The 9,350-nt window shown below is 39.9% G+C and overlaps 1 protein-coding gene across 1 annotated transcript in view; it reads left to right on the top strand.

Annotated features, from left to right (window-relative positions):
* Nucleotides 1-49: 49 nt before the first annotated feature.
* Nucleotides 50-9,350, top strand: part of TDP2 (tyrosyl-DNA phosphodiesterase 2) — a 16,988-nt gene continuing 7,687 nt past the window's right edge. Inside the window, exons 1-4 of the mRNA XM_012638649.1 lie at nucleotides 50-283; nucleotides 369-454; nucleotides 6,448-6,621; nucleotides 7,291-7,382. Coding sequence (XP_012494103.1) covers nucleotides 119-283; nucleotides 369-454; nucleotides 6,448-6,621; nucleotides 7,291-7,382 — 517 coding nt within the window. The 5' untranslated portion in view covers nucleotides 50-118. The remainder of the gene's footprint in view (nucleotides 284-368; nucleotides 455-6,447; nucleotides 6,622-7,290; nucleotides 7,383-9,350) is intronic.

Raw genomic sequence — 9,350 nt, forward strand, 5'->3', positions numbered from 1 at the left:
CGCGCGTTTCACGCCCACCCGCGGAGCCCGTTTCCCAGTGGGCCAGTTAGCGCCTGCGCAGAGCCGGGCGCCCGCCGCCTGTCCTGCGTGAGGGGGCGGTGAAGAAGGCAGCGAGCAGATGGAGGAGGGGAACCGGCTCGGGGGCGGGACGGAGGCGGCGGGCGAAGAGGGCGAACCCGAGGCGAAGAAGCGGCGGCTTCTGTGTGTGGAGTTTGCCTCGGTCGCGAGCTGCGACGCCGCCGTGGCCCAATGCTACCTGGCCGAGAACGACTGGGAGATGGAAGTACGCTTTTGCTGTCCCTCACTTCCGGCTCCTTGCCTAGGTGGGTGGGGCGCACTAGCCTCATCCCTGTGCCTTTGCTTTCCAGAGAGCGCTGAATTCCTACTTCGAGCCGCCGGTGGAGGAGAGCGCCTTGGAAAGCCGCCCTGAGACCACCTCTGAGCCTGAGACCTAGTAAGTGATGAGGGGACCGGGGAGGCAGTTTAATTCTGGGGTGCGTTGGGCAGTCGACAGAGGCGAAAGCGAAAGGCTTGTGTTGGTGCTGCTGAGTGGAGATGCGCCCCAACAGCGGGGATAACGTCTTTTTGAAGGTGGAGTCCAGGGAGGAAAAATCTGAAATGTAATTTTTGGCTCGAATTATAGGAAATATGTAAGCGAGAGGTTTGAAACAAATGAATGAGGCACAATCCCCTGTTGAATGACGGTGACTTGGAAGTCTCCTTGCTTCCTGTATTGTTTGTTTACTTTACAGGCTGGCCAACCGGAATGATAGTTTTTTTTTAAGTTCACTTCCGCTCCGGTTATTTCATTGTTCCTCCCCAATTCCTGCACTACTGCTCTTAAAGTCCATAATGGGTCACGGGATTAGTTTTAAAAGTAATAATAAGAAAAATAAAGTCCAGATGCCCTACAAGTCCCTGTGCAGTTTGGCCACTGCCTATCTTTCCAGATTGGTCTCCTGCCACCCTGCTCTTCCTATCCCACCAAAAGTTCCAAGCTTGTCTAACTTTAACTTTATTTAGTGGGCCATTTTCTCTTGTTTTTCAACTTTTGTAAAGATTTTTATTACCTCTTCTTGAAACCTTTTCTTTGTCCTTCCTTGTATCTAATATTTATCTTAAAGGCCTTAATTTAGACATGACTTATCTCCAGGAAGCTTTTCCTGATGTCCCAAATCTGGGTAAGGTTCCGCTTTTAGATACGCTCTTAGCATCCTGCATGACCCCTGTTATAATAACTTAGCCCACAGTATAATTGCTGGTAAAGGCAGTATCTGTTTTATGTATTGCTGATTTCCCAAAGTCTAACACAATATTTGGCACATAATAAGCGCTCAATAAATATGTACTGAATGCGTAAAGTGCCCCAGCTATATGGGCAGCCTGTACAGTTGACTGTTCATAGTGGAGGCTCTTTTTCTTCATTTGAATTTTTCAGCTGTACAGGCTTACAGATGTGATAAGATCATTGCCTTAGGCTCCTTTCTCTACCTAGCCTCTTCTTGGGGAATTGTCCACCCACCCAGTGATTTTTCTATGGCTCCCATGTTGTAATAACCAGAGCCAGTTGGACTAAGAGGTGTTCACCTAGCTCAAACTGGCCAGTCAGATCCTCTCTCCTGGGTTTCAGGATTAGGACTAAGAGAGTCAAATCTGAATCTTCCTGTGGAGCTGGAACTGTTAACATGTTAATTTAGCACCTGTGGGGATCCGTACCCATTTTTTTGTGCACAGGTAGGCTGAAAACAGTGGTCTGCAGAGAGAGAATGAAGCAGATTGAGAGAAAGCCCCAGATTTTCCTTCTTAAGCATGGCTGCATTCCTGCACTTGGCTCTGTGACATGTTTCTATTTCCTTATAAATGCTCCTGTTTTGCTCACACCAACCTGACTTGGTATCTGTTAGTTGCAACAGATTAAATTGTAACCAATAAATTGGAACAAAGTAAGTGGATTCCTTGAAATAGATCTCAGAAAAAAATGTGGCTCAAAGTTGAGTAATGGTGGCATGGGGTACTATTAGGAATCCCCTACTTCCGAATGGTAAATTGACAAAAACAAGCAAAGTGGTTGATTAGCTGGTTGTCTCTTAGAACTCAGATCAAGTACTAACAAGAGTGAGGTTTTTAAAGTTTAGTTCACTGAGAGAAAAATGGGGAAGGGACAAGCTTCAAGGTGTTTCTAAGGGCTGTGTTTTCATGGCGCATGACCCGATTAAGTTTTTTACGTTGGCGTTAGCAAAAATGGCAGTAAAGGGAAAAAAGAAACTGATAGGAAGATTTTATGACCAGAAAAACTCAAGCATGCTGAGCAGGGGCTTTGGTTGTCTTAAACCAGTGGGGTGGGATTCTCAGTTCTTCAGTAAATTCCCAGGATATCGGCAAAGACTGAATTTGAACACTAAGGTGAGTCAGCCCCCTACATTGGAATCTATCTTTAGTGTCTCTGAAGAAAGACAAGAGAAATCCTCTTAAAACAGTTGTGCTGAACTTTAGCTTCATATTAGAATTACCTGGGGAATTTTTTTAAAAAAATACTTTTCCTAGGGCCCCACTCCCCAGAGATTCTAATTTAATTAATCTGGAGTGGGGCCCATTTATCCCTCATAGGCTTTTTCTTTTTTTAGAAGCTCCCCAGGTGATTGTAATGTGGAGCTGGCATTGAGAGCCCATGTCCCAGAGCCTTGTTACTCAAGTGTGTGTACCTTGGACCAGCAGCATAACACTACTTGGGAGTTTGTTAGACACGCAGAATCTTAGGCCCTATCCCAGATCTGCTGTATCAGAATATACATTTTGAGAGGGTTCCCAGTTGGTTTAAAGTTGAGGAGCACTGGCCTACAACATAGAAGAACCTAAGGCGCCAGATATACTGACTAAAGCACTTACTCCTCTGCTTAGAACAGAAGTCAACAAATCATACCCCTAAGATTAGCTAGGCCCTTTCAGTTCCCTTAGTATTTCTGTACAGCACCATTTTGGAGTTTATTTCCCTTCCATTTTTCTGACTGGGAGTTTTTTTACAGTTGTCTAGTTTTTCTTCCTGCATTAAATATTGTGGATGTTGCATAAATAGCTAAGACATGAAATCGGGTTACAGCAAAACTGGAGGAGAAAGACAGCATAGTGAGTAAGAGCATGGACTCTGGAGCCAAATGCAAAGGTTCTGATTCCATCTGTGCCATTTAGTAACTGTGTAATGTCTCTCTGCCTCGATTCTTTATCTGCACAGTGGGGATAGTAATAGTACCAATCTCGTGGGGTTGTTCTAAGGATTAATTGAGCTAACAGATGTAAAAAAACTTGGAATAGCGCCTGACACATGATTAGAGCTCAGTAAATGTTAGCTATGATTAGTGACACCGTTATGCTCTCCCCACAACATCACCCGGTAACAGTTGTTGTCTGCTATTGAGGAGAGTAGGGAGGGTGTTTACAATTTTGTGTGAGGTAGATCAAGTTATAGGTGGGCACTTTTAAACTTTGGAAAGGTGCGTGTGCTAGATAGGTAAGGAGCCTAATGTGGTAAACACCTTTGTCTTTGATAATATATATGTATTTAAAGTGCCATTTGTGAAAGAATAGATTTAACAGAATAGAGAGCTAATAATCCTTTCTGCTTTTAATGCTTCCAATAAAAGGGAAGGAAATAACATCTTTGATCAGGCTCTGGGATCACTTGGCTTTTTCTCTTTGGTGATAAGACCTGAAAAAAAGATGTATATTAACTGATTATTGAGTGAGAAAGAGAATTTTGGGGGAGGATAAAATTCACAAAGGAAAGTTTTACACTTAAACATAAGGTTTTTGATGTTCTTGAAGTTTTTTTTTTAATGTAAAAAGAAGATGACTCAAAAGATTTATTTTTTGCTTCAAAATTGGCATTAATTTCACCTAGCACCTAGATCATGCCTTCTAAATACCATTCTTTACTAAAAGGAACAAGGGCTCCTTAGAAATGAGTGACTCCAGAGCAGTAGCAAGTAAGGTACAAGGATGAGCCTGGGATATCTGTCGTGCCAGAAAGTAAGGAGATGCCCAAAAAATGTTGGGGATATGCCAGAAGAACTCAAGAACCAGCTTAAAAGCTGCCTACCCTCATCTCCCATCAAATCAGATATAATTGAAGCAACAGGATAATTGATAGGAACAGGTTATAATCCGTAGAATAAAATAAGAATCCATATTCATATAAATACAGTTGTTCAGGAGAGAAAGGAATGCTTTTCCTTACAGTAGAATTCCAACTATTAAATGTAGAAGGTATGAGGAATTAGAAAAATCAACATTTTGGAATTGCTATAGTAATAATTATTTCAGGCAGGTATCATTAATGGATACTAAACTACTGGCAGTTCAATGAGAAGCAACATATTTTACGTAATCACAAAGCACTTACCCACAAAATACTTAATGGGGAAAAATCATAACTTTGCAGTGGAGAAACCTGGTTGACAACACTTTAACCAAGTGATCAAAGTTAATATCACCAGTATTGAGCCAAATCCATATCAGGTGCCTCCTTATATGATGCACTAAGAAGAACATACTCCACTTCTGTGTTAATACTGCCAAAAAATGCATAACCTGAATCTAATCATAAGAAAACATCAGACAAACCCAAACAAGGACATCCTATAAAGTAAATCTTCCAAAATGTAAAGGCCATGAGAGACAAAGACTGAAGAACTGTTCCAAATTAAAGGAGATTAAAAGAGACTTGCCTTTTTTTTTTTTTTTTTTTTCTGAGACAGAGTCTCGCTCTGTTGCCCGGGCTAGAGTGCAGTGGTATCATTAGCTCACAGCAACCTCAAACTCCTGGGCTCAAGCAATCCTCCTGCCTCAGCCTCCTGAGTAGCTGGGACTACAGGCATGTGCCACCATGCCCGGCTAATTTTTTCTACATATTTTTAGCTATCCAATTAATTTCTTTCTATTTTTGGGTAGAGACTGGGTCTCGCTCTTGCTCAGGCTGGTCTCGAACTCCGGAGCTCAAACAATCCGCCCACCTCGGCCTCCCAGAGTGCTAGGATTACAGGCGTGAGCCACTGCGCCTGGCTGAGACTTGCCTTTTAAGTGCAACATGTGATCCTGGATTAGGACATTAGTGGCATAATTGGCAAAATTTGACTAGGTCTTTAAATTAGGTAATAATATTACGATCTCTTCACTTCTGATAATCATACTAGGGTATACAGTCATGTACTGCAGAACAACATTTTGGTCAATGATAAACTGACTCTACAATGGTGGCTCCATGATATGATACTGTATTTTTACCCCACTTTGTCTGTGTTTAGATATGCTTAAATACACAAATAATTAACCATTGTGTTTCAGTTGCCTACAGTGTTCGGTACAGTAACATGCTGTACAGCTTTGTAGCCTAGGAACAATAGGCTATACCATATACCTTAAGTGTGTAGTAGGCTGTACCATCTGGGTTTGTATAAATTCTATGATCACACAATGACAAAATCACCTAACAATGCATTTCTGGGAACATAAATGATACATGACTATATGTAAGCAAGTCCTCATTTTTAGCAAATAATACAAAAGTATTTAAGCAAATGTTTCAGAATAAAAAGAATAAAGCAAGTAAACATTAAGTACAATGTTAACATTTGGAGACTCTGAGTGGTGTATAGAAATCTCTTTATTGTCTTTGTAGTTCTGAAAGTCTGAAATTATTTCAAAATAAAAAGCAAAATATTAACATTAAATTTATTAAAGTTATAAATACAAAAACTTATTTTTAAAATTTATAGTTTATAAATGGTTGGCTGTCACCTTTCAGTAATGTTTATTCCTCCACTCACATGCCTGGGGCCAGGTCAGGTAGGACTGTGGACTGGAGCACATACATATGGCTTCAGCATGGCAGTCTCGGGGTAGTTGGGCTTCCTATATGGCAGTTCTGGGTTCCTGGAGAGAGTGTTCCAAAAGGCCTAAATGGAAGCTGCAAATCTTCTTATGACCAAGCCTCAGAAGTCCCAGAATATTCTTTCCACTGTATTAATCAAGCAAGTTACTAAGGCCCAGATAGAGAGGAAGGGGTATTAGGCTTCACCACTCAAAGAGGGGAGTAGCAAAGAATTTGCAGCCATTATTTGTCTGCCACAATGAGATCTTATATCAAATACGATTTATACATTTAGAAATCTTACATTTCTTAGTCTAATTTGGGGTCATAGTTTGTGAAATTATTTTAGTGATACATGTTGTCGAAGGATATTGAATTGGCTATAAGTATATAAGCAAACATTTGGATAGCACAGTAAAAATCTGTTTTTCCTCAGTCATGTAACTTTTGCTCTTATAGGTAGATACTTTTAGGCTTTTTAAAAGTTTATTGGTAAAATGAAGGCTATAAATACAAAATAATCCTTCAATATTAATCAATTTATAGATTATTTGTAAGGTTGTATTTTATTTTGCTCTTGCCAGTGTTGACCTAACCAATGAAGAAACAACTGATTCCACTAGTTCTAAAGTCAACCCATCTGAAAATGCTCAGCAAGAAGATGGCAGCATGTTCTCTTTCATTACCTGGAATATTGATGGATTGGATCTAAACAATCTGCAAGAGAGGGCTCGAGGGGTGTGTTCCTACTTAACTTTGTAAGTATCATCACTTCTGTTTAATAGTATCATGATAATATGTCTTATGTATCTACAAAGTGTCAGTTCAAGGTTATGGGCTTTAGAATTAGACCTGAGTTCAAAGTCCAGCTCTGAGAAGGAGCATCTGAAAGAAATGAGATGATTTCTCTGAGAGCAGAATTTCTGGCTGGGGTGGAGAGGAAATACTCAATTTTTGTTAGAAGGCTTCTACTGCTGTTTTCTTATTAAACTTTGTATATAATTACTGCTGTGAAATTTAAATTACCAAAAAGATTTGTTGGGCTCTGTGACCATGGGCAAACCACTTAAGTTCTCTGGAGCTCAGTGTTCTTCATTGTGGATAATAACTGCCTCAAGAGGAGGATCAAAAGAGATAACATTGAAAGCATCTGTTAAGAGTGTAGGACCTTTGTAGGCTCTCAGTATAGTGATTCTTATCATCAGTCATTCCAGTTTTTAAAAATACGATTGTTACAGTGTTGCGTGTTAATGTTACAGATCTTTGTCATTGTATAGTTATCAAAGATCAGTGTGAACACTGAATATTAGGTGATCTAGAGGATAATAGTTTTCTGTTTTTGTTATGTCATGGGACTTCCTTCATCTAGGTAGCTGAAAATGAAATGGTATAGTTGGTGTTTATCATAAATTCATATTTTTAATTAGGTACAACCCCGATGTGATATTTCTACAGGAAGTTATTCCCCCATATTACAGTTATCTAAAGAAGAGAGCAAGTAATTATGAGATTATTACAGGTAACAATTTTCCTATTATTTTCCTTGTCTTTTTCTTTGAAAAACAGATCAATGAAAGAGGTAAATCAAAGTTAGCCTATTGGAACATAGAGAAGAAAAAGCACAAGTAAATAAGTTTGAGAAAAATAAGTAAGACACAGGATACTTAAAGAATTATAGGAGAATATTTTATATAGCTTAATGTTAATAAATGTGAAAAAGTGTTTGAAATGGATGGTTTTTTAGGAAAATATTAATTACTAAAATTTGAGACACTGACTTTCTGGCAAAATTCAGTTGTTAAAAGTTTTAAGTGTGATAATCACATTATGCTTATGCTTTTTTCAAAAATTCTTTGTTCATTCTTTTTTATTTATTTTGTTGTTCTTTTTCTAGGTTTTTGCCCTGGGCAAATTAGTTTTTTTGGTTTCCCATCTATTTTGTTTTCGCTAAGTACATTTGAAGTACTGCTTTGGCTGTGTCTCATGATTTTCATATACAGTTGTTCCTCCATGGCCGTGGTGAATTGGTTCCAGGACTCCCTCCACTTATACCAAAATCCACACATACTCAAGTCCCTCAGTTGGCCCTGTGGAACCTGCGTATAGGAAAAGTCGGCCCTCCATGTCTTTGGGTTTCACATCCTGCAAATGTAGTATTTTCCATCCACATTTGGTGGGTGCAGAGGGCCAACTTACATATAAGGGGACCCATGCATTTCAAACTCCTATTGTTCAAGGCACAACTGTATGGTGTTTTTTTGTCTTTCACTTTTATATAATGTGTGATTTTTAATTTTGATACACTCTTTAATCCAGATTTGCTGAGGAGAGGGTTCTGTCTCAGTCTCTGGGTCTGTCTCTTCTTTGTAGGACTACTTTTCTGCATTCTCTTGGGGATTCTTTTTGGATTTCTTATGTTCTGAATCCCATGCTTTCCTCCTCCTTTGTTTACTTCCTCGTTTTCTTGGAGCACATTCTCTGATTACTTTCTGAGAAGAAATTTGTAGGTAGTGAAGTTTTTGAATCCTAGCATATTTGAGAATGCCTGTGTTTTAGCCTCATAGCTGATAGTTTGCCTGGACATGGATTTCTAGGTATTAGTCATTTTTCCTCATAATTTTGAAGGCATTGCTTCAGTGTCTTCTAGTTTCCATTACTGATGATAATAAGGCTGATGCCATTCTAATTCCTCTTCTTATTCCCTACTCTCTGGAAGCATTGCAGGTCTTCTTTTTAACCCTAATGTTCTTTCGGTCTTTTTAAAAATTTATTGTGCTGAATGTTTGGCGGGGCCTTTTAATCTGGATATTTGGAAAACCTCGGTTCTGGAAAATCCTTTTCTCTCCTTTCCTCTCCTTCCTCACTGCTTTCTTCTCTCCACCCTTCCCTTCCCTTCCAACTCTTCCCCTACCTTCTTTCATCCTTTTCTCTTCCTTTGCCTTTCTTCACTTGTTTCCTTTTCTCTCTCCCCCTCCCTCTTCCTCTCCCTCTCTCTTCTCCCTCCTTTATCCCTCCCTCCATTATAATTTCTTTACTCCTCCCCTTTTTCTGAAATCCTTCTGTTAAATATTGTACCTTCTGGGTTGATCCTTTAATTTTTCATATCTTGGCTGGGCGCGGTGGCTCATGCTTATAATCCTAGCATTCTGGGAGGCCGAGGTGGGAGGATTGCTTGAGCTCAGGAGTTGGAGACCAGCCTAGATAAGAGCGAGACCCCATCTCTACTGAAAATAGAAAAAATTAGCCGGGCCTGGTGGTATGTGTCTGTAGTCCCAGCTACTCAGGAGGCTGAGGAAGGAGGATTGCTTGAGCCCAGGAGTTTGAGGTTGCCGTGAGCTAGGCTGATGCCACGGCACTCGCCCAGGCAATGGAGTGAGACTGTCTCAAAAAAAAATTTTGTTTTCATATCTTTCTCTTTTCACATCACTTTGAGTATCTGTTCTACTTTCTTGGCAACTGTTTTGACTTTTAGATACTATTTTAATTT

Source organism: Propithecus coquereli, unplaced genomic scaffold (assembly GCF_000956105.1).
Source record: "Propithecus coquereli isolate 6110/MARCELLA unplaced genomic scaffold, Pcoq_1.0 Scaffold131, whole genome shotgun sequence".
Classification (NCBI taxonomy): Eukaryota; Metazoa; Chordata; class Mammalia; order Primates; family Indriidae; genus Propithecus; species Propithecus coquereli.